The 25,997-nt window shown below is 45.5% G+C and overlaps 1 protein-coding gene across 3 annotated transcripts in view; it reads right to left on the bottom strand.

Moving 5' to 3' along the window:
• The window catches only part of TMEM260 (transmembrane protein 260), a 34,921-nt gene extending 9,159 nt beyond the window's left edge, over positions 1-25,762 (bottom strand). The window contains exons 1-6 of one of the 3 annotated variants that reach the window (XM_055812802.1): positions 25,610-25,762; positions 20,225-20,256; positions 19,313-19,464; positions 5,842-6,019; positions 3,403-3,516; positions 862-1,041 (exon numbers count right to left, since the gene is read on the bottom strand). In XM_055812802.1, the coding sequence (XP_055668777.1) occupies positions 862-1,041; positions 3,403-3,516; positions 5,842-6,019; positions 19,313-19,464; positions 20,225-20,256; positions 25,610-25,727 (774 nt within the window). In that variant the 5' untranslated portion in view covers positions 25,728-25,762. Of the gene's footprint in view, positions 1-861; positions 1,042-3,402; positions 3,517-5,841; positions 6,020-19,312; positions 19,465-20,224; positions 20,257-22,835; positions 24,350-25,609 lie in introns of those variants that run through there. The other 2 variants (XM_055812807.1, XM_055812811.1) reach the window with 2 other exon arrangements.
• Between the last annotated feature and the right edge of the window lie 235 nt (positions 25,763-25,997).

Genomic DNA, 25,997 nt, shown 5'->3' with positions numbered 1-25,997 from the left:
GTCTTTTGCCTCGCACCCCACAGCCACCTGGCTGTCTGTGAAGGTTACAATGGAACAGCAACAGTGCACACCGTGTCACGTTGGCTGGATACAGGGGCTTAATTTCTAAGGAGGTGGGGCTTCAGGACCCCAAGGAGTGATGCAGTATGTAAACCGTATTTTTTTCTCCTTTTCCCCCCAGTGATGCAATTTTCCAGCCTTATGCACTGAAATCTCTGCAGCAGGAAGGACGGAAGGGGTGCTGGGCACTTGCTTTCCTTGAGTGGCCAGAGCCAAACACCTAAGTCAGGGCTGGAGGATGCAGATGCAAACCCTATGTTCTGCAAGCAACCATGCACTACTTCCCTCCCTTGCCAAGAGCACAGACTGGTCAATAAGACAAATCAGAGTTTCTGAGACCCCTCAAACCTACCATTCATTTAAATTCAGTATTAGTAAGAAGTAGGTTAAGAGGAATCTTTTTTAAAGGTATAGCAATGAAGACCTCTAAATAGCTGAGTTTAAGATAAAAAAATAAGACAATTATTTGTCTTAAAACAAGAAAAACACAAAATTGATGTCACCATCTCCCTCTAGCACAGTTTGTTCTTTGGGCTCTTACAAATACAAGACACCTGTACAGCTCCCAATAAATAACATGTCTCACCCTGTAAAGGCAAAGAGAATTATTTCTTTGTTTTCCCAGCCACGTGATCCATTCCCAGAAAACCTGACAGATCAGAAGGTCAAAATCAGAAGTAAGTTTTTCTTTTAAAAAAAAACATTTTCAGTTTCTTCCCCTGTAAGCCATTGTCACAAATAGAAAGGTTCTGCTATTGCATAAGGTAAAAGAAAGTAATTTGGGAAATGACCCTTATTTACCAGATTGAATGTCCCATATTCTTCCCTGAGAAAGTGGGTCAAAAATCCTTGAAAAGTCGTCTGGTCTCCCCATGTCCAACGGGCTCGATTGAGGTAGGATGAAGCCGGCAGATAGAGATAAGGCAGCAAACCAGCCAAGAAGCATAAACCCAACTTCAGCAAATGGCCTAGGGACAATTCCTGCACCAGAATATGTCATATTGCATAACAATGTTTATTTTAGTTTAATCACGCTGGAACTTCAAGAACAGATAAAGAAAAAACATCAAATATATTTACACAGAGCTGATCTCTCAATTTATAGTAAGTCCCTACAAAATGCTATGTTAAACCTTACGATTTTGTGGATTACTAGGAAACTGCATCAAACTGATCTCCTTTGCATGGCAGGGTGAAATTTAAGTGAAGCAAATAATATTAGCTAGGACTCATGAGTATCATACTCATTGCATCTTTCACATTTAAATCATGGCATGACATGCATAGATGGCTGAAGCACTGCAAGGCTGAGATAACCCACTTTGCAGCGATTAAGAGTTGGCTGGTATTCCATCTGGCAAAAAAAAAAAATAAAAAACGCTGCTCTAGTACAACTACACAGATCATCACCATCATCAGGAGTCAGTTTTGCCATTTACTTTATCACGATTACACTGGCTAAATTGGATAGGCCAACTTTTGGGGTGGGATTTTCAAGACTGCCTAAGGGGCAGGAAGACAAGACTTTCAAAGGGACTTCTGTGCCTAACTCCTTTAAGTGCTTTGGAAAATCCCACCCTAGAATATTGCACGCTTGCTTTATCGTTAGCCACTGCCCTGTCAATCAAAGCAGTTGGGGTTATGGGGAAGAGGCACCATTCAGAGTGATCTACAGAGCAGAAACAGTAGCTCGGTAACAGTGATGGCCAGAGTTCCTCCAGAAGGAAGCTGGCTCTTCTTTTACTTAAAAAGGCACTGTTTTCCATCAATTATCCTTATTAGGTGGTTTTCTGCCACAGGCACTACTGGGCTGTCTAAAGCATTTCCCAGGAATATTATACTGGCACAGGATTGTCCTTGCTGGACATCGCAGAGGTCTCTCTGGACCTCCCCGTTAAAGAAAAAACGCCAAACTTCTTTTTAAAGAACACAAATATATTGCAGAAGTGAGCATTCACTGTGTTAAAGGAAACACGTAGTCAGAAGGAGGTTTGCTGGAGATGCTGAACACGTTTGGGATCAAGCTTGTCTGAGTTGCACCTTCCCTCCTGCAGCTCATACGCTTCACTCCAGGCTTAGTTGTAGCCTGTGCCATTACTCAGAACCTCACCTGATTTATCAGGTCGAGTGTAGAAAAATACAGGCAGGACCAGCCCAGCAGAAACCTGTCCAGCTGTCACCTTCACAGGGGCAAAAGAGAGGGAGGGAGTAGGTGGGGGCTTCTCAGGGCCACTTGCAAAGTGATCAGAGCATCTGTGTCATTGAGATGTGCAGCCGTTTTCAGGGCAAGGTAGTGTTTCTACAACACAACTGCATCCAGCCTGAGGCACTGACTCACAGAAGACCACCTAGAGAAGACTAGAGTATTGCAGGGCCCCTGAACATCACCTGGGAGCCTCCTCCAGATGGACGTGTATCACCTTCCTAAGCCAGGCATGTAAAAATGTATTTTCACCTTCTCACTCAATAAGAAAATTTAATAAAGAGATGTAAAAGGAGGAACAACTCGAGAATGGGATCTCTGGTAGGAGATGAAAGGGACCTATTTGACTGGATCAGAGGCTTGCTGTTTTGCTTAAGGTCAGCCTTCCTTTGGTCTTCTCCAGCTGGCATGAGCCAGGTGCTCTTCACCTGAGAGTTGATCTCTTCTGGGATTCTCAAGTCCTGGCTGCGTCAGAGCTGGAGGTCACCAAGCCTGGCACATCTCGAGGAGATGCTGAAGAGCACTTCCCCCTAGAGATAAGCCTCTGCACCCTTCCTGCCGTGCTGCTTATTCTAGCTGCACCTTCAACTACCCACAGAAGTCACGAGATGCTCTGCAATGAGTGGACACGGCATTTTTTGTTACCACCAGGGAACCAACACACAGAAACTCATCTCCAGATGAACTGATGACATGAGAAAGCCAGTGCCATCAGGCAGGAGAAGCAGCACACCGACTGCACACACCTGTGACTTCTCACCGACAGCTGTTTATCTGCTCTCCTGTTTGGTACGTCATTGAATGTGCTCTTATTTCCTACACGCTGAGCAGTTTTTAGCTCCAAGTAAGCATTGGTCTCGTGGCTGCTCACAGGGTATTTACAGGCAGCTGGGGCAAAGCGCTCCTGTGAGACACAAGTGGGTTGCAGATTGTTGGTGTGAGCAAAGCCCCTAAATTGTGATCAGTGGTTCTGGTGTCAGTCTGACGGACTGTAACTTCAGCGGGTTATGGGTGACTAGTTTAGACAGACCACTGACTGTCCCTGTTTGTGCATCAACATAGAAGTGGCACAAGTACTTGGAAAGAAGAATTACTCACCGCTTTACAAAAATAGAGGTATGGGTCAGCAAAATACGTACCGTCCTTCTGAAAAGCCGGGAGAGAACCCAAGGCACAATACAGGCAACATAAAGCACTATTGTGTGCTGATTGCACAAACTGAGCCCGCAGCAAAAGGCACCAAATTTAGAGATCTGGAAGGGAAAAAAAAACCACATTCACAATTACTCTTTACAGCTGCAAAAACATCCAGAGACCAAAACAGCTTCAGTGCAGCCCACAGCACCCTTACTGGAGAAAGGCAAATACACCAGCGAGTGCCGGTCAGTTGCAGCACACACAACACAGGCTACTTTTGATCATTTACAGGAGATTTCACTTGTTTAACAGAAAACATTCTTTAAGAAGCATCCAGCTGAAAGGCTATGTCTCCATGTATACAGAGATCCTTTGTAGCACCATCACATCCTAATGATGTGACGTGGTCCAGTTGTTAAACCCCTGCTGCACAGGAGAGTCTGCCCAGCAGTTAACTCCAAACGATGAAAATTTTGCAGAAACCATACCCTACAATAATGCCATTATGTACAGAGACCTCATTTCATACAACAGGAATGACGTCTTCCTCTTCTTCAGGGCTACACAAACTTCCTGAGCAAAGGGAATTAAATGTGCTATCCCTTATTAGTCTAGAACTTAATTTTCAAGCATCTTCAAGAGTTTTCTGATAAAATGGGTAATGTATCCAGACAATGCAGCACAGTGCACAGGGTATTTCTGGTACTCATTGAGGATTATTCACAGGTTCATTACTGGTACCATGGCCATCCCTGGCTGACGCTAAGGAAAGCCTCTCTCTGCCCCATGCTGCCATATGCTCTGCTCTGTCCCAGCATCATCAGGCCAGCGCTGAGTCCTCTTCAATCAGTGGGGGAGGACGAGGCTACAAGAGCAACTCCATATAGGAACCCTGGGTCAGTGCCACGTACACCACTGGCCACCGCTCCTCCCCTGAATCTGCCTCCTCCTCCTCCTCCACCATCACTGGCCACTTGGTCCATGTTACAATCTGAAGCCATGCCCCAGGGCAGCTCCTCAGTGGGCAAAAAGCCACCAGAGTCCCACAGACATTGCCGGACAGGAGCCAACAACCCATCCTCACCTCCCCAGCCATTCCCAAGGAGGATGGCACTTCCAGCTATCATAAGAGCATTGCCCATGCTTATTTCAGTCACCACTGAGGATGGCGTGTGAGATGCAAACACTTGCCTTGGCATGGTGATGGGATCACCTCATCATTTTCAATGAACTGCTCAGCATTCAGTGTTGAATGCTGCCTTGCCATGGGAACACCTGACATAACCTCAGAAAAACATTTGTGGGCTTTAGAGCTGCCTTGCAGGACTCAGAACCTCAGTAATTTTTGAAGTATAATGATGAACTCCAAGCACACCCCTGAAGATGTTTGCATGACCATCTGATTTATGAAAAACATGGTGAGCTTGCTGTTCGCAGCCTGGCTTCTTCAAGGTGTGGGATGCTAGACACCCAAAAAACACTGACACAAGCTCCTTAACTGCTTCTGAAAATCCCATTGGAAATCTGGCACATGAAACATGGGAGCAGGTTGGAAAATGCCCAACTCCATCTAGTTCAGGTTGTAGAGATCTTGCGAGAGTACTCATAAAAAAAAAAAAAATCCAATCGTGTAACAAAGTCTCCATAACCACTGATAAAACATGTTATTTGAGAACTCACAAAGCTGAGTAAACTACTACTGTGGACTCCTGAAATTCTAGCCTAGACTGATAAAAATCCTTTTATTCACCCAATTTACACGAGTCACAGCAGGCAAGTCTGTCAGAGGAGAAGAGATCAGCTGTTCAGGCAAACAAAAGTAGAAAGAACAAGACTGCTGAGTAAAAAGATCATTTGGCTGCCTCGTCTGTTCATAAAGTAGAGAATATAGCATGAAATTTAAAATCTCGTATTAAGAATGCCATTATTTTAGGGGCACATTTAATTTCCAAAGAAGTGACTGAAAATGTGGTTGTTTCGTTTTTTCGGTAGAAACCTGGGTTTCTGACTAGACAAAGTCTTCTGTAAAATCTATTTACCCCAAAGAAAAGTATCAGTTCTGAAAAGAAAAACTTGAACACCCACAGCCTAGCTTGAGTCTTTGATGCAGAAACCCAAACTTTATGCTAAAACATTAGATGCAAATTATTTTCCTTCTCCTGTTTTCACCCTGTATTAGACAAACCAACCCCAAACCCATCCAACAGGTCCCAACTCAACCATAAAGCGAAGTGGACAGGTTTTTCAATGTTTGACACTTTTGAACATCCAGGTAGGTCAAGGATGGACACCACCCAGAACAGGTGCTAAATCAAGTCCCAAAAATTTGGCCTTATTTAAACAAAACTAAATCAGTACTAGACGAATAAGAAATTAAACAAACGTGACAACTAATTGAAAAAAAAATTAAAGGACTATTCACTTTGCTTGAGATGTTTTACCTTTGATCTCTCTTTTGCAGTGGATGCCTCCTCAAAATGGGCGGTGAGAGCCATCAGCAGCCCCACAAACAGATTGTTTAAGCTGAAAACCTCCGCCGCGATGGACCACTGCCATGTTAGACGAGAAAATGAAAACACCCCCGCAGCAAGGATTCCTCCAGCGTACGAGCCAGAAAGCCTGCAAACACAGATAACATGAAATCTTCTTTTCCAACAAAAAAGCCTACTTTATTGTCCTTCTTTTTTATTTTTTTTTAAACATACTGTAGCAGCAGAAATGATGACTGCCACCCAGCACCCTGCCAAAACATTATATGGTTAATATCTTCCTAATAATTTCTTCACAGAGAATTGCAATTAGGAAGAGCAGGCATTAGCCAGCCCGTCTATTTGCAAGCCACCCAACACCAAACAGTCGGCGGCTTCTCGCAAGTGCCATGAAAACTTCCAGTCCTGAATTTGGTTCAGAAATCCCGCCGAGCAGGTCATGGTACACCAAGCCAGAGAGTCACACCTCTAACGGGATAGTCTCCGCTGGAGGAGACGCTAGCAAGGGTGCAGCCTTCGATTCATCAAGGTGCTGAATAAAGAGTGGATTAGAGCTATTCAGGATGGACAGCATCAGCAGAGCTTTCCTGGGGGGGTGCTTAGTGGCTTGGGGGTGGGTGAGGATTGCAGGGCCTGTGGTCCCAGCAGGGAGAGGTGCCCATCAGGGTCAGGAGTGGGGAGAATGGGTGTCAGCTTTGGGCAGTGGGAGGGAGCAGAGGAAGTGGGTAAAGCACCCATCGTTGGGATGGCTGCAAGCCCAAAAGCCTGGCACCTCTGTGGCTCCCAGATGGGATTATGGCACGCGCATGCCCCAATTTGGCTGGATGCTGCAGCCTGCGCAGGGAGCCCACAAGGTGGGATTTAGCCCAGGAAACCTATTACACCTGTTCTGCAGGAGTGGCTCTTCCAACCCAGTCACATTGAGGGCAGCTCTGGCTCTGCCAATTTGGAAGGTCTTCCCTTCGGGAAGTCACCCTGAGTAGATGCTGGGTAGAGCACCACAACCGGTTCAATTAAGCCTTATCCAAAGACAGAAATAGGTGCAGCTATGGTCAAAGTCCCTCTCCAGAAATTCACCACTCCACTGTAAGACTAAGCCAGGCGCTATCACAAATTGCTCCACCCCAGGTACGCACACTTCCATTCACTCCTAACACTTCCAGCAGGTTTAAACCAAAAATTACAAGCTAGCCAACTTCTTCAAGCTACACATGTAATTTGCTCCTAAATACTGGCCATATCCTCCAGCACAGCCAAAGTCCACAGGTGGCTTGTTCTGCCCATCAGGGATCAGGGAGTGGACATCCACATAGGACTTGCTGATCAGGTTCCTCACGTAACTCTGAGATAAATGGCAAGCAAGGAAACAAAACCTACAGCCCCTATGAACAGAGATGAGAGCTGCTGGCACAGCACTGCCTCATGAGGGCTCCTCTCCTTGGTCATGCTTTCTTTCCACCGTCCCCAAATGACCTCAGTACAGCCAACCTATTTCTGTAGATGTCAAAGAAGGACTTGTGCAGTCAGAACAGGAATTTTTAATCCATTAAAAATAGGAAGCAGGGTTCATGGGGAGGAGAAGACTGGGATGAGGGCTTGGGTCTCTATTCCTCCTCCTGCAACCGACATGGGACATCCTGGGTGGTCTGGAACAAGCTACTTTGCTGCTGTTGCCCCTGGTATCTGCAAAATAGGACTAATGATTTTTATCTCCTTTGTAAAGCACTTTGAGAGCTGCAGGAGGCAGCTGGAGGGAGAGATGGCAGTTCAGGTGACTCTGGGGAAAAAGAACTAAACTGTCAAGTGTCTGAGGACAGAATGAGACAAGCACAGGGTGACACAGAGCTTCAGCATCAAGACTGTGGGAAAGGGTCTTGAAAAATGAATGGAAGGAAAAAAAAAAAAAAAAGTCTGAAAATTCCTAATTGACAGCAGGTAGAAGTGTTTCAGACCAAATCTGTGTCTGCAAAGTACCCGATACGCTTTTGAAGAAAGCTGACATGGAACCTTTTCTGTAGGATATCAGGCAAACTACCAGTACCTGCTGCTGTGCTCACTAACACATGCCACCATGGCGGACTCTTCCAATGTTTAAACTTCACTGCAGTTCAACTCAGGTCTGGGTCTTTGGCATGAAACTCTCCAAGGCAAGACCTGTCACCTACTGCTGTAGCGTAACGTTTCAAAATCACACAATTGCGTACAGGAAGGCATTCCCAGGCATGAATGCTGCTCCATCAGTTCTGCAACCAAGCCAGCCCAGCAGCCCTGAGTCCATCTTCTCCAAGGGAGAGGTGGGACACACACGACTTGTGCTCTCCTCCTCCCTGCTACTAGAAAGATGTGACACCCGAATAGAAAAAGGAAAGATGCAATGGAGTTTGCAGGAACTGAGTCAGGAGCAGTTTCTGCTCCTACAGATACCAGGAAAGGGCAGCAGGGCCACGTGTATTTAAAAAACTAGAGATCTCCCAACACACAAACCCCACTACACAGCATCCCTAAGTTTTGACTACACCTTTTAAACAGCACAAACCTTTAGTTATAAAGAAAAAACTTCATAAATCCCTTTGAAATTCTTGTGGGGAAATAAGGTAAAAGAAGGTAAAACAACCTGCCCAAAAACCTTCGGATGAAAAGCAGCATTTTAGGCAAATGTCCCCATCGTTTACCAATTCTCCTTGTCTTTCCCAGAAAAGACTTGAGCGTATCATTAGTTCAAATGAGATGAAAGAAATCCTGTCCTCTTGATAAAAAGTCTGAAACCTGCAATTCAAGTTTTATGAAATGAGGCTTAAGCAAAAGCTACTCAACCCAAAGCTTAAAGACTTATCCCAGCTATGTGGGACAGAGGACACCTCTGCTCACCGAGCAGTGCAGGGTCAGGATCCAGCACTAAGCACATTCCACAGATCTGTTTGTCAACAGAGCCGGTGTTGCCTTTAGTTTCCTGCGAAACTCGTGGGAAAGCCAGGCTGCTAAGCTCACTTTGCAAAGGCATGTTGTGTTGCATGGAGCACTAAGCTCCTACAAGTATACTAGATGCTAAAAAAACAAATGGAAATGTGTTGCATTCTCGAAGAACATCAGGATAGTAGCTTTGAGAAATGCAAGTTGGAGACCAAAAGTTTTTTGCAGATCCTGTTACCAGCAATGGAAATGATGGATTTACAAGTCTGCCAATTCAGAAGGAAACGCTCTTGGAAGAGGAAGCGATCCCAGCAAGTATATCCAGATGAGGATGAAGACCACCTGGCAGAAAAAAACCCATGTCCAGCAGGTCCAGCCAAAGCAATGGTTCATGGTGCAAAGTAGCGCCAGCAGGACAAGCAGAAATGAATCCCCTGCAGCTATGTTAGCATGATGCTGAGGCCAAATTAAATCAATCCCGCCTCGCAGCTGGACTAACATGGTTGTACAGCTCATTTTGATCGACACAAAGTTCTCCATGCACCACTGCACTCTGCCATTTGGTAGCCTCTTGGACTTCTCCAGCATGGAGTGACACTGTGCTGCATCTCTCTTGCTTTAGCACCAAGATGGCCCCAAAGGCACACACTGTTCAAGGAGGTGGCAAAGCAACTCAGGCACGGACAGCGCAGGTCTGCCACCTACAACACTCTGGACTAAACAATTTCAAGGTGGGAAAGACATTGGTTTTGTTTAGTCAGGTAAGGCAGAAAAAGATGAAAGAATGGAAAAGACACAAAGACGAGAGTAAAACAGAGATGGGAAGAATTTACAGAACAAAGGGATGGGGCAGAGCTCTGGACCTGACGTCAAGAAGCTTGAAGCCAAGAAACAGGATTAAAGGATCTGCAAAGGAGGACAGTGCAATCTACAACTGAAGATGTTGTTGGTGACATTTTGCACAAGGAAGCAGGACATTAGGAAACCATAAGATAACAGCTGCTTTAATTACAAGCGTAGACAGCATTGTTGTGGTTAAGGCGGAGTATGTTGTGGAAGGAGGTTAAACAAGAGGTAAAGGAGACTTCCCATAACTGCAGCAAAAACTCAACAACCCAATTACCAATGTTAAAACAAGAGAGGGAACAAGGGCAGGAAGGCATCTGTTGTGTGGAAGGTGAGAAGGGGGTTCCTCATGGTACGCAGACAGATGCCTCACCAAAATCAAACAGCAGGTCTGACACAGACATTGCAAATAATTCCTGCAGTGAAGCCTTGCTGGACAAGAAGCAAGAACACAGCCTCCGATCTCTGCCACCCAGCCTGGAGACCCACGCTCTTCCATATCCATTGGCTGGAGTCTTGCAGGTGAACTGTGGTCAGTTGAGTTTTTTAGTTGTTTAACACTGTCTCTCTTTTTGACAGCACAACTGGGCTCCAGAGCAGAGAGCAGCAGAGATTTATCCTCACTTGACTTCTATTCATGCTTCTGTCTTTAAACACATTTTTCAAATACAGTTGAGGTGCTACAAAAACAAGGCAAAACACCATGACAGCTGGATCCTCCACCAGTCTCATGCAAAAGCAACATCTAGGAGGGCTTTTTCCCATTGCTTCTGGGGAGCAGGGAGGGTAGCTTCCTGCTCCCCCAAAGCCAGCATGTTTCCCCCAGTCTTTGGAACTGGTATGAGAAAGAAGAGACAACTGGAACAAGACGATCAAGGGGTTGCTGATAGCGAAGCCACAGCAATGGTAATAACCATCCAGTGTTCATCGGTCAACACAGTGCAGGCATAAAGCTACCTTGCAGCAACACCCTCAAGAAGAGAGGCTTTACAAAGAGCAAAACGTGGGCAAAACCCTGCTATAAGGCTCTGTCCAGTGGCGGGGGTGGATCCTAGGCTCGGGCTAGTTAGGGACTATCTGTTGGAAAAGACTGGCCACCTAGAAGAAAGCATTCAGAGGAGTGATACTCTGCCATTGGAACAGCCTCAGCACACAGAAAACACTCATGAAAGAAGAAAAGATTTGCAGCCAATGCAACAGTGGGAAAGTCTTCCTAACTTCTCCCAGGGGCGTTACAGCTACCACTGCCAGGCCCACTTCGAGAAGGATGGAAGCACCGAGCTTGAATAAAAGCTGCCTTCCAGGCCTGTTTATCTTACGTGGAGCAAAAGCCAAGGGAACAGCTTGCACTTTGATTTTGAAAAATACGGAGTTTGGGGCAAGACACGGAGCACTTTATCAAGACAAAGCAAGTGGAAAGAAGGTCCCTTCCTGTCAGTCAACCAACTATAACCTTCTCAACATGGGCAGAAATCAACATCATCTGAAAACACACTCAGAAGGGATACAAACAGCAAAGGAGAGGTCACACAGTCCTTTGTGAGAAATATTTTCCCATGGCACCTCTAAACAAAAATGGAAAAAGACTAAAAAATAATAAAATTATTATTTTTTTTTTCCTTTTCAGGCACCCAAGTGAAAGAATGTGCAGCCAGGCCTCAGCTCCAAGGACACAAGCAGTAGAAACTTGCTTTGATCAGGAGTATTTTAGCTGCAGGTTTTTATTAAGAGTTTGCAGGAACAACCCCGAAAACTGAGATCATGTATTTTAATCTGTTTCAGCAGTTAAGAGTTTTTTAGCTTCTCATTTGTTGGCAGTCACTAAAACATGTCAATTTGTGACTTAAAATTTAGCTTCTCCTCTAAGTTTGGTAAAACTTTCTAAGCCAAGAGCATGGGTTACATCGATACGCATTTAACAAAGAACTCAATCGGCATTTTTACTTTTTCTTTAGAAAATAGCAGCAGACATTTGGTATTTAATAATTTGTAAAACCTGATTATATAGCTGGTATAAAGCTATATATGGATGGGAATTGGAATTTAATTAAAATGTTTTCATTAAATGCAATCTTCAGTGCACTGGATTCATAAAGAAGACAAGTAAGATAATTGGAACATTTTATATATGAAGCTCATGTATCAAACACTGGAAACACCTATCTGTACCTAGTGAAATAAGCTGATTATTTCTGCCTCCTGTTCCCTCCAAAACTTTGCAGGTAGCAGATCTTAGCCTCATATCCAGGTTTGGTTTTTTTTAGTCAGTGGAATAAGAAAAAGACTCTCCTGCTTTTTAAAATCTCCGTCAATAAACTATTTAATAGATTATTTTTTTTAAATTTCAGACTCTCCCTACACCTGCAGATGATGACCTTGACATCAGCACTTCCCTGTACACTTGCCCAGGCGCCAGGTACGTCACCAGCAACTTCTGCCTCTGCAATGCTGGGACATCGCTTCGCAGTAGCAAAGGTATATCCCTCCAATGTATTTTTATTTCATGGTATAACAGACTACTGCATTAAAGATTTAGCATTTTGAATTTAACATAAGAGGTTTCACTTGTCTGATTTATAAACATCGTCGTCGTCCCCCCCAATTTATTTTGATGTACGTTATAAAGAATGGGACTTAGAAGACTCGACAACCAAGCTTTCCACAGATAAATTTTAATTGTGCATGTGCACTGGGGATGAAATAAAAGTATTTAAAAATAAAACACAAATAAAACCCCAAACATGAGTTTAGGACCCAAGTAATAATTATCCCCCCAAACCCCAATCCCTCTGGGTTTGCCTGCCTCTTAGTCACAAACACTCGATGGACAAAAGGCGGTTTCTCTTGCTCTCAGCGCTGAAGAGCCCGCACAGGTACCACAGGGAATAGCAAAACAGATTTTATTCTTCCTCAAGGACCTGGAGCTGAATAGCCACTTAAGCCCTGCCCGCAGCCTCCGCTCCTGGCGCGGGAGGAGGAGGAGGTAGGAGAGCACGGCTTGGCTCGCCTATCCCGGTTGAGACTTCATGGCCACAAGGAGAGAAAAGAAACCAAGCAACTGGGCTGGACCACCATTAAAAATGCCCCAAACCCCAAAATGGGCACTTTGGTTGTAACTAACTGCTGCCCTTCGCATCAAATGGGACTTCAGCATCACGCAACTTCAGTGTTCCCAGAGAGCTGTGATTTCTCAGGCTAGGAGCAGGCAGGCAGCATCCTCACCACCCAACACATGCACTGACCACCACTTCTACTCGATACACCCTCACACCCAGCTAGGGACTGCTACCATTTATTTACCTCTTTTCACCCCACTTTTAATTATTTTATCAAAATAGCACAAGTTGAAGAGGGGATGGTCCAGTCTGGTTAAGGAGCAGTGAGGGTTTTGGCTAAGGGGAGCTGGCCTTTGTGCCCTCTTGCATATGTTCTCCTGGACTGGACATGCCCAGTAAGGACACCACCTCTCTAGGGTAATATTAACTCTTTACCTGTCCCCTTGGTAAATATGGGCCTGTGAATGTCGCCACCACGTGTAAAAGGCGTCTTGCGTGCCATCCCTTGTGTCCTGGGGCCATGCCACCTTGGCTCCTCTTGCTGGGAGGATCAAGTTGCCCCTGAGGCAAGATGCCCCGGGATGGGAGCAGGGACCTTGGTGGGAAGAGCGACCCAACAGGGCTCATCAGGGGAGCAAGGAATGGGACTTCCCGACCTCAAACCTCATGCGCTTCTGGATGCCTACCACCACGCTGGAGTAGAGCCTGCCTGCAGCAGCACCTTCCCAAGAAAGTTTGGCAATTAAATCCAACGCCTCCATGCCAAGCTATTCCACAGCAGTTCAACGAGTGAAACAACTCATGACAGATTGATTAAACGCATATGTGGCTGCGCTGCTTTAATAAATACCACCTTGTACTCCCAACTTTCTAAATAGCAAGTTGTAAAAACTGAGCTTCCAGCCATTGAAAATGAGAATTTCTCTCCTGGTGTCTTTGCAAGCAGAAAGGGTACCTTAGTTAGACCCATTATTTGAGTCGTAATCCTTAGAAAATAGATGCACCTTTATCCCAGGCGCCTGTAATAACCGGTGCCTATTTCCACCAGCCAAAAAAAAAAAAACCCAACCCTCAGTAGGAACCGACTTTAGCTATTTAAATGTTTTATAAGTTTTTTTTTTTTGTAATTGCAGAAACTTTTCCTAATCTGACATTTGTTAAAACCCCTTATTAGAAATTATGCAGCCGCAGAAAAAAAAAAAAAAAAAAAGAAAGAAAAAAAATAGAATAAAATATGAAATAAAATAAAAATGAGCTGGCTTCACAATTACCAAGTCAGCCCATGCAGCCCTTCGCTATTGTACGGAGTGGCATAAACCCCCCGGCGGCCTATCAGCTCCCTGGCAGGCAGGGGGCTGCGCTATTCAAAGCGAGAGATACAAGCTGCAGGGCAAAAACCTGGCAGCTCCCATCTGACCCCCCAATCCCCGGCTGGTGACAGCTCCAAGCTCCATGGCAAATTAGCCCTTCTCACATTACAATTGCAGGAGACAGATTCCATTAGCGGTATCTGAAATTGAGTGGAGAGCTGCTCCGTTATCAGACTTGACTCATAAGCGCCGCTATTAATCAGAGCTATGATAGCATTTATATATTTCAAGCTATCTGCCGCCGCTGTGATATTCTGCTACAAAGGGTTGATGGGACTTAGGGAAGGGAACAATGGAGCTTTCTGGGAAAAGCAGAGTAAATCAAGAAAGTCTGTGACTTCCGCACATTCTGAAGGGATTGCGGTTTACATAAATTTTCTCCCAATTGGAGATTGAGCTCTTCCTCATCTTACACATGGGATTTAGTTGTCACTCAATGGTAACAGCTGTGAAAAGGTGAAGCGGCCCACCGCTCAGAATATTGCCTCCGCTTTTAAAGCAATTAACCCATGAACAGGAGGATACCTGGTGATATCAAAGGGATTAAGCCAGGCAGTGCATTATTAACATTTCCTTGAACTAATTCTAACTCTGACTAGCTGTCAAAAAAGACTCTTCAGTCTTAAAAAAAAAAAAAAAAAAAAGGAAAAAAAAGAAGAGTTTTTTTGCCCTTCTTCCCCCACCCCTCCACCCCCCGCCTTCAAAACAGAGCAGAGTTATTGCAGCCTAATGTGTCTACTTTAGAGCAAAATGCAAATGAACAGATTTGGTAATGTCGTCAAACAGACTGAACTCACTGCTGGTTTATTACAGAGACACAGGGGAAAAAAAATTACATCTCTCTCTCTATGTATATATATATCTAAAGATCAATTAGCCACGGTAGATACTCTTCTACAAGCAAATGAATGCTTGAGTACCCTTCCTCCTCTCCCCCCCTAAAACTTCCCAACTAAGTGTTACTAAGCACAGCTGCTTTTGAAACAGCCAAGATCTTCAAGCTGTGCTACAACGGCTATAATCTACAATAATCTGCAATCTGGAAAAATCCAAATGCCCTGTAAGGAGATTCCTCCTTCCCCAAAGCCCAACATTTTCATTTCCCGCAGTGGCTGTGTGGGCACTGGCATGCCGGGCAGGAGCGCTCCTCTCTCATCCCTCCATCTGCCCCAAAAAGGGGTTAAAGCCGGGACGACTCCTGCTCCAGCACACCCAGTACCCCAGGGACACAGAGTATTTCCCCACCTGTTGCAGGCAGCAGGCAACTTTTCCCAGCACCCATTAATTTTAAGGGAGCATCAGCCATGAGGGCCCCCGGAGATGGCCATGAAGGTGACCCAGCCTCCTGGTGCTCCAACGCTCCCGGTCCTTCCAGGGACCTTCCTATGAGAGCTGCAAGACCCACATCACTGCAGCAAGAAACCTCAGAGCCGTCAGAATGGTCAAGTGCCATTTCCAAAACATTTTGATGATTTCAAAATGATCAAATAATTTTGGTGATTTCATTACATGACATGCCTAATGCTCCTTTTTGTTGGCAGTGACAGAAGAGTTGGCTCCAGTTTTCATATACTTCCAGAGTGTGTTGCTTGGAAGGTTTGGGGGGCAGGAGATACATATATATATTAAAAAAAATATAAAATATATATATAAATATACATGTATTAACTCAAAACTTAACATGACACCCAGTACAGCAAACCAAAGAGGTGTGAACTGCTTAATTCAGTGCAACATTTCCCCCATTTTCAAAAACCCCATGTGCAACTCGGCCAGAATAAAGCCGGCAAAAAACTTACCAGGAGTACTTGGGCAATGACTCCTTCTACTCTGCTACTGCCCCTGCACTAAATTAGTTTTGCATATTTAGGTACAGCAAAACAGCCAAGCTACAAAAGGTATATGCTGGGAAAAAAAAAAAAAAAAAAAAAAAAGCTCTTAAAGCAGGGGAAAGCATCCCGTTTCTCTTTACAACAGGGAATGCAAAGAATGCATCGTCTGTGCAGAGAAAATGACACTTTGGCAATCACATTATAAGAAGATAATTGGTTTACTTTGTGAACGTGCTATGCTTTGCCTCCCACAGTAAAACAAATAAATAGTTGTTTAAAGCAACAATCCTATAGCCGCACTTGCTGCGTCCTGAAAACATAAAGCAGCTCCCCCCTCTTTCAAAGCAAAGATGAATTATTTGCCTCAGTTATAAGCAGTCCAAGAAAACTCTTTGTAAATGCCATTTTACGATAATTACAAGCAATTTATTAAGACTGTGGAGGGGGAAAAAACCCCCACCAAATTTGAAAACTAATTCAAAGGAGTAAACCGCGCGTTCGGCGATAGTCTGGATTACTGACAAAAGGGCTTTTTGCATCAGTGAGGTTCGACATAACTTTCTTTTGAGAAGCACAATCCAGGCTTAAAAAATAAAATAAAATAATGAATAATACAATATAATAAAATGAATAAACGAACAGGGTTGCTTCCTATTGACCCCAGTGGTGCCGGCACGGAGCATCCCGCCAGCCATCACCTGGCAGAGGAGAAATCTGTTTAAGGAATAAATTTGATCCTAATCCCACACACGCTGTAACATCCCAAACACCACCCACCCACAGAGGGAACCGCGACTCTTTCCTTAAGCAGTAAAGGAAATCATCTGGACCTGCCACAGAATAAACTCAGGAAATGCCTCTTAAACAAAAAAAAGTGTCAATGGGGAAAAAAACATAAGGGAGAGATTTACTGTACGGAGATGCTGGGAGGCACAGAAAAAACCCTGCAAGGGTAAACAGCAACGCTGCCCGGCTGGTGGGGAGAAAAGAAAGGTTTTAGAGGTTAAGTTCAGGTCAGACAACAAATGAAATTGTAACAACCCAACTGACATTGTATAATGTCTTCTTCCACTCGATCAATAGGGCAGCGTCAGCCCCATTACCATAGAGATGGCTTCCTCCCCGCTGAAGGGTGGCTATTGTTTGAGGAGAGAGATTTGCCACTTGAACCATGTTGCTCCCGAAGGATGTGTACTTCATCAATTATTTGTATTCCTAACATCTACATATTTTCATATTAACATCCACATTTCGTGCAGCAAGAGGAGCAGGTGCTTATTTTTCCTCTGGTACCTCGCAGGGGTCACCCTATCAGCTCAATTTTAATTAAAACACAAAAATGCGGGAAGATTTGATAGACCGGTTTAGATCCTTTGTGAGTACGGACAAGCCCCGTTAAAACCAAAGCGCATCGTCTTCAGATAGTTACAGCCTTTGCGCAGAAGGTGCCAGCAAACACTTCCCAAAAGGAGTTTGGTTTTTTTTTTCAGAAGTAGATGGAAATAGGAAGGAATTTTTTTTTTTTAAAAAAATTAACATTGTAAAAAAATAAATAAATTTTAAGGTGCTTATAAGGAAAAATAAACCATAGTAATTTGGACATCAAACTGACCCACAATACCTTACAATTAATTTAAAAAAAAAAAAAAATCAATTGCTGCTAGGCTAAATAATTGATCCTGTCAGTGCCGAGCATCTATGAAATGATTTTCTGTAAGTCCTAATAGTTTCTATCATCTCTCGGTTCCAGGTCTTCCGTTCTTTCATGCAAGTTTTAAATTTGACAGAAGCAACCTCTTGCAAATCCCATTAGACAACAACAAAAAGAATTAAACCTCTAGAAGTGTAAAAATAATTCCCAAATTTAGCCTGTCATTTCTCTCCTGTATTCTTATTTCTCTAAAGCGACGTTCCCACGATTTCATACGCGCAAAACAGGCACAGAAGGAACTGCCACACTGCAGTTAAAACTAAAAAGCAGGGCAGATCTTCACAGTAATGGTAATAACAGCAATAACTGTAATTAAAAAAAAATAAAATTGGAACTCAATATTCAAAACCTGTAGCAACTCCTTGCAGGAGTTTTTCATATAATCAAAACAAGTTGTGCTCTGACGCTGCGCGTGGCACTGTGCACGGGAGGGCAGCGCCGCTTCCAGTCCCCCAAATAAGCTGTAAAATACAGGATATTCAATTAAATAGCGCCAACTTAATTACATGTATTACCTAACAGTAAAAGCCATCACCTTAAATGCCTGTAGAAATATTTAGGAATTACTTAAGTGATTCCAGTAAGTCTGCTTTGGAGCTGATGCACTGCTACGTGAAAGGGGATGTGCAAAAAGCAACTCCTCTCCAGCAGAGGAAGATGCACCCAGACAGACGGGCCCCACAGAGCAAAGTTTAAGTGAGCTCAGGACTCTCGGGCTGTGCAGGACCTGACCCCCTCCCCCCCGCCTATTTATTCCTGCTTTTATTTCTAGGTTGCTCTCACTCTCTGGGAAGGTTTCCCCAAGGGGCGATGCAGCTCTGGGAATGGGTGGGAGAGAAGGGCTTTTGTCAAAATAATCGCGGCAAGGAAGTGCCCCATCTCATCCCAAAGCACCCCGATACCATTTCAGATTTCACTGTTTGCAGCCTCAAAACGTGCCCTATTTTCCCTGCAAAAGAACATCAGAAATTGTTTGTACGGGTTGCGATAATCCTCTCAAATATGGGTCAGGCTGAGGTTAAGAGCAGCCAGAACTTGCACATCAAAGACGAGCAGAGTTAACAAAACCCCCGACCACGTGTGCATCCCAATTGTTCTCTTTTCTCCCAAGGTTAGAGGTCTGGAGAAAACGGATGGGCTCCAGCCGGTGTCCCCCCCCCCAGACGGCAGCACCTATGCCGGGGGAAGGCGGCCAGCACCGATGCTCACCCTGGTCCTTGGGTACCACCGGCAGGCAACTGCCCATCCGCCTCCGCCGGGAGCTGCAATTAAACCAAGTTCACGGTTTCCCGATAGGTGAAGCTCATCCTGTTAATTTAAACAGACCATCTGCATCTTTCGAGAACGACAAACTTCATTAGTTCTGGTTAGTTAAACCGAGCGGTGATTTGTGATAATGAGCCTGAACAACCTGTCACGTCTGTGTAAGGGAAAGGGCGCACTTTTTATTATTACTATTATTATTATTTAACAGAAAGAAAGAAAAAATAAAAGAGGAACCTTTTGTGCAGGAAAGAAGGTCAAATTCAGATTAAACCGCTGTTAGGTTAATCAGAGGAACTAATTACAGCTGGAAAGGGAGAAACGCTAGCCCGAAGGCCAGAGGGGAACAGAGGGAGCCTTTGGAAATGTCCCGAGCCAACAGGGATGCGCCCTGCCAGCATCACACCAACGAAAAAACACCCCCAAGGACTTTACCTGAAAACCGTGTAAAAAAGCAAAGAGGCGGCAGCTGCTCCCAACAAGCCGCAGAGGAGATTGACCCGGTAGGCGGGGGAGCCGATGGGCAGCAGCCCCGTCGCCACTTTGGCCAGCAGCGTGAACAAGGGGTAGCCAGGAGGGTGGGCGACCTACGGACAGATCGATACGGGGCTTGAAAAGGGGTGAAATTCTATGAAATCAAAAGGAGAGCAGGCACGCCAGGGTCCAGCGGCAGGAGCCGGGGGATCTCCCAGCGGCGCCGCTCCCCAACTCATCCTTTCCTACCGACTGGAACTCTGCAAATATTTTTTCCTTAGTGGATTTGGCTCCACGCCTCGCCCATGATAATGAGGCGGCGAGAAAAGGAGGTGCCACGTTTCATTAGCGTGCCTTAAAGGGCTCCTTGTTTGGGTTCACAGTATATTAGGGTCATTCAAAAGGCTGTTGTGTGGTGTTTTTTTTCTTTTTTCTTTTTTTTTTTTTTTGATAAAAACAGCAGCTTCTCAACTATTTTATTGGTTAGCAAGTTGAAAGACCACACTGCTATCGGATTACCACCGCACTGACAGTCCTAAGGTCTTGCCTAAAGGGATCATGCACCATAATAAAGTTTATTAAATAATAAAACTTATTAAAATTGTTAACCCGATTTATTTTATTCTCCCCAGCTTATACAAAATTTGGGTTGATAATAAGCCAGCTACTGTATATACAGTAAAGCCTTTGCTTTATAATTTAGTTTAATTGGATTTAAAACTTGAAGTAAATTGTCGCGTGCTGTACTTATAAGTTAGTAAAAACTGTGGTTTGAAAATAAATTAATCTACTTTACTCCATGCTTAATTAAACTTCCTTAATTCCTAAAACTGTTAATGAGAGCATTGATTAAACAATAAAACTAATACTTACTCCAAGCTCATATGCGGCTGTGATCAGCTCCCCTGTGAAAAAATAATGTAAAACCAATAATTACTATTAGGAAATGACACTCCTCCAAAGTTTTCAAAATCCAAATGCTTGCATTGGGGTTTTGCATTAATTTGACTGGATAAAACTGTAAATCTGTAGAGATTTAACAGCATGAAATTTTCTAAGAATATTTTCTCCCTCTGATGTCATTGCACAAAATATCTTTTGTATGTTTTCGCGAGACTTTTATGAACAGATAAGTGAAAGTATAGGTAGGCGCGAGTAAAGAATGGACAGAAACATTAAAAATGCAGACATCTGTGCGTGTGCATTTTTAATTTAAAACCAATCGATTGGATAACTTTCAAGCCCTACAGTTTGCAACGCTTAAGCTGCATTGTCTCTTAAACAACCTGGTTGCCTCTCATTAAAATAACAACCACAGCTTTATAGTTTTAAAGGGAAAATATAACCACCGGTCGTGCAAATCTGCATCCATCTATTTGGGAATGCTGCTCTCCCTTGACGTTAAAGCAATTCTTGCAGCATCTGCTTCACAAGTAACTCTTTTACCTGTCAGTGAACGCTGCATCCAGCAGCCGCTCCCATTGAAACACCATTTAGGTTTTGCATTTCCTTTGTATTTTACGCCAGGACAAATCACTGCCACAAAAGGATCCACGTTAATGTAACAGTTAATAATATTTCGCCCTGTTAGAGCGCTTGACACTGAAGCATTTCGCAACGCTCCTGAACGGTGTCTATTAAATATATTCAATAGGCACAACACATTCAGGGATGAACCAAGGAGCAACAAAATTAAAAGTTACGCCTGGTTTTCCTTCTTTCCCTCAACTTTTCTGATCCAGTTTTGCAGAGTCTGGTCTTACTGGTCCTTGCCAAGTGCCAAGGTCATGGTAGCTTTGTCCTATCATTAGAAGGCAAAGACGTAAAACGAAGGGCGCTATTGGCTTTAAATGCTGAATTAACAATATTTCAAATTTTGCACGTTATTACAACCTTACTATCCAACGCAAAAGAGGAGGATTGTACAAATGGCACCTTTAAATATTGACATTATGGTAAACAATGTATTTTAAAAGGAAGATGCAAGTCAACCCACTTCTGCTGTAAAATCACAGCTATCGCCCTGCACGATGCCCAGGGGACAGCCCTGCGGCTTTCTGCACAAAAGCCTCTCAGATGTGGATTTTACGGCACTTACAAATGCCAGCTATTTTTATTGCTACTCTTTTTTAGGCAAATTTCATCCTATTGCAAGACAGCCCTGAAAAAGCAGATGCAATAGGAAAACCATCCATCCCAAACTGAGCCTTTTAGTGTTCAGCAGCTCCAATGTTTCCAGGGCACAGTGAGGCTGGGAAGCAAGTGATCCCCCTGCACGCAGCCAAAGATGCTGCTAATAAAGAAACCCGAAATTCGGCATTGCTGGGGTTCCCCAGCACCCCAGCATGTGCTACTCTGTGCAGCGGCTGACGGTGGATGCCCATTGCATCATGGGGATGCTGCTCCTGAGCCAGGCATGGCTTCACCTTCATTCCAGTCCTTCTGGGATACAGCAATGTGTGTACTTCAAATGGCTGAAGATTAAGTTCATGCACATTGCTACGATATTGGTTCATACCACGGGCAAGAATAACCCCAGAGCAATACAAACACAAACCAACCACAAAGCTCAAAAAAACCAAACCCAAAACCGCTGACCCAACAAAAAAATCCCTGGTGGATACCACTGTCAAGCTTTGAAAGCCAGCAGCACAACTTTGCCTTGTAAGAATGGAGGGAAAAAAAATAAGAAAACCTGCCAAAATAAGCTCCCAGGCTGCAGGCCTTTTGAACTCCACTGGGAAAACCAAAAGGAGCGCGTAACTTTAATCACTTCAGGTAGGGTAAATTCTCCACCTCCCACCCACATACCTGAGCATCACTTACAGCCTCTATGGACTACGTCAGTGTGGAGTACTACTATTAAATGACAAAACACAGAGAGGAAGACTACAGCAGACACAAACTTGCTTTCAAAGTATTTCTCAGGAGAGAAAACGACCTGCGGCATCTTCAGACACCAGCTGAAATTGAAGAGTTTATTCCTGCATAATCTTGGCGTAAATATGTTTCTGGCTGTCTGGCTTGACTCTCCAGTAAAGGTGTTCAGGCAAGGGGCCCAGCGCTGCCTGAAAACCGATTTATCCCCAGCAAGGTTGGGAGCTGATGTCTGAAACATCAGAGGGAAAGTTTGGGGTTTTTCTTTTAACTTGAGTTTATTTGATCCCTTTTTAAGCTGTTTTAACATCTGTGGAGGTTTCCGAATTAGAATTCATTCTCTCGTTCTTTATTATAACACTAAGTAACACAAGAAAGCTCCCAATGAAAATACCTATTGCCTTTTACATTTTCGGATTACTGCAAACTTCAGGAACAATTAAAAATATACAGATAGCTTTAAAAAAAGAATAAATAAAATAATAGGCTCCCTGCCTGAAAGCAGATACAGCAAATCCTTAAGCAGCTCTTTACTCACACAAGTAGCTTCAGTGCTTTTGATGGCACAAGTTTGAGCTCTGTGCTCAGGCACGGGCAAGTTAATCACCTTGAGCGGGGCCGTGCAGAGACCTTCCAGGGGACTCCAGCCAGGCGGCAGTGCTAAAGCATCCCATGGGCTGCTGGGGCCATGGGAAGCCAGGGGAATGACCCCAAAAAGTCTTAACACAGCACGATGGGGTGGCTGCTGACTGGGATGGGCACGAAAGGGCAGCAGGGATGAGCCCATCTCTGTTCAGCTCCAGTAAACACACACAACTCTGGCAGCAGATTTAGAAGAAAATGCAAAAATAAAGTAAATTTAAAAAATAGGAGAGGCAGAGAGTAAGGTCATAGTGCTAGCTGGGGGACACTGTCCTGACAGATTTCCTCCAATACAATAAAGTACCCAGTCTCCCTGTCCGGCCTTTCCTGGGGCACCTCTCTGCTGCCCCGTTTGCAGCTCACAGCCACTCAGTGTCCTGATACCTCTGACAATAGTTATTAGCAGAGGAGCGATGCACACTGCACTTGTGTATGTGCATTTCTATACACACAGCTGCTGTGTTAGGAAGAACCAGGGTGCCTTTGGAAATTAGGGAAAGAACAATCCCCCTCCTGCCTCCAAAATGGGATAAAATAACCACAATAACCCATCACAGTGAGGTGAACCCATGCTTGTGCTGCTGGGCCATTCGCTGCATCTACCAGGATAATTCACATCAAGCAAGGTACGAATCCCAACATTGATTCATCACCTCATCAGGAGAGCCTGCATCCCACTCCGTAAAGGGTGCTAATGGTTATTTACATCCCGGAGGCAAAACCCAAGCTCAAGTACAATTAAAAACCAGGTTTCTGAAGCTTCGTGAAGTATGAACAGCTTGGAGCACAGGCACCCTGCACAGTCATAGGCACGTGTTTCCCATCAGGGAGTACTTTAAAAGACAAAATGGTAGTAATTGTAAATATATCGATCATGTATTAACTGATAGAACCAGAAGAAGCAAAGCCAGCCCTTTTACAGACTGGGGAGCAGATGCACAAGCTGTCAGGGCGCACACTGGCCAGCCTAGCCAGGGCACGCTTGCACCCCTCATCTGCAGCATGGGGTGCAAGCTCTATGGAGGTGGTGTTTAAAAAGAAATCCTTTTAATACAGCTCTGACAACAGGGTCCCTCTGATCCAAACACGGGAACAGGGAAAACGGACAACACAAGGTTGCACCTCTGGGAGCCAGCTAACCAGGATGAGCTTGGTATAATGCAAATACAGCTCCCTCCTGTTATCTTCAAATCAAATAACCCTCACTCGGATCACTGCTCAACTTTACATTTGTGTGCAAAGAGCCACACTGAGTACGTACATGCTGCCTTACACCTAGCTAGACAAAATCATCCTGCTTTTACCAAGTAGCACCGTATTCCGTGTAACTCTAAACAAAAACTAAGAGCAAACTTTAAGGAGTTGTAGTCAAAATACATATTTCTCTCTCCACACATACTGAAGCTGTAAAATACCTGCATACATTAAAAGCACATTTATCTATAAGGAATTAGATCCAAAGCCAGCGATGGCCAAGAGGCACTGTTAAACAGGCCCACTCAACGCCCTTCTGAGATACAAAGGAAGGAAAGTACGCTGGGTACCTACTCCACAAAAAAAAAAAAAAACCCAAAAAAAAAATCCCAAAAAAAACATCCCCCGAGAAAATCCAAGCCCTCCTATCTGCAAATCACAGCTGTACACATGCTGCAAAAGCAAGACATTTTTAAAGACCAGATAAAACCAGGAAAACCGCAGAAGGACCCAAGAGGAGAATTTTGTCCTGCCTGCTGGGATTGGCAGTGTGAAACACAAAACATTGGATAGTTTGACACTGCTGAGCTGCCCTTCCAGACAGGCTGATCCAGAGATTTTACTGCTGCACTGGCTGTGTGGCTGCACAGGCCAGAGAGCACAATGGTCTGAGCAGCAATACCACATCTGGCTGGACAGCACATCTGCCTTCCGACACCACCAGCCATCTCCCAGGGCCCCCAGCTAAACCCTTCGCCGAAAGGCTCAAACACAGGCAAACTATTTACTGCAAAGCAAACAGGCTGGGGAGAGGATCAGGCCAACATGGGGTGACCAGCCCCAAGGGGGAACCAGCCACATGGACCCCAAGGGGACAAGCTGCAAGGTGTGACTGCGATGCAGCAGGCTCAGTGGGGTGAGCACCCAATGAGGGGAATGACAATGCCCCAGCCCCGAGGGTGTGCACCCCAATACAGGGTGTCCACAATGCACCAGTCTGTGGGGCAAGTGCCCCCATGGAGGATCAAATGCACCAGCCCCAAAGGGGTGAGCACCCACCAGTGACTGCAAGGCACCAGCGCCTATGGGGGGCTTCAACCCTGCGGGGTGAGCAGCCCTCTGGGGTGACAGCAATGCACCAGCCCCTATGAGGTGAGCAACCGTAAGGGGTGACTGCAACCATACAGGGTGACAGCAATGCACCAGCCCTTCTGAGGTGACAGCAATGCACCAGGCCCTCTGGGGTGACAGCAATGCACCAGGCCCTCTGGGGTGAGCAACGCTATGGGGTGACAGCAGCCTCTACGGGGTGACAGCGACGCACCAGCCCCCATGGGATGAGCATCCTTATATAGGGAACTGCAATGAGCCTGTAAGGGCACAACCCCCCGCCCCCGAAGGGTGACCGCGATGCACCAGCCCCCACGGGCCCAGGGTCCCTACGGTGCCGCCTCCCCGGAGGGGTGACTCCAAACCCCGGCCCCACTGGGCGCCCCGCCGCCCCTCCCCCGCTCGCGGGCGGGCTGGCGGCGCTGGGTACATTACCCGCATCCCCGCCAGGCAGGGCGGGCGGCAGCGTGACCGTGTAGAGAGCCGCCACGGCAGCACCCAGCGCCCCGGCAACTCCGCCCGCCCCGGCCCCGATCCCGGCCCCCGCTCCCATGTGCGCCGCCGCGCCCGCGCTTCCGGGTTCAACACCGAGGGGCGGCCGGGCTGTGCCACTCCACCGCCTCGCGGGGGGAGCAGCCCCGCCCCGCCCGCCTCCCCGCTCCCCTCGGGGCCGCCTCCCGGGCCCTCCCGTCATCAGCTGCGCTCCGATAGGGAATAGGCAGGGCTGAGGCCCCGTGGGGCGAGTCAGCGCGGTCTCCCGCCCTCTTGCTCTTCCTCGCCCCTCCCGGCCGAGAGGAGTTGGTGTAGCCGGAGAGGGCGGGGC

Source organism: Falco peregrinus, chromosome 1 (assembly GCF_023634155.1).
Source record: "Falco peregrinus isolate bFalPer1 chromosome 1, bFalPer1.pri, whole genome shotgun sequence".
Lineage (NCBI taxonomy): Eukaryota > Metazoa > Chordata > Aves > Falconiformes > Falconidae > Falco > Falco peregrinus.
This window is presented reverse-complemented; position numbering and strand designations above follow the sequence as displayed.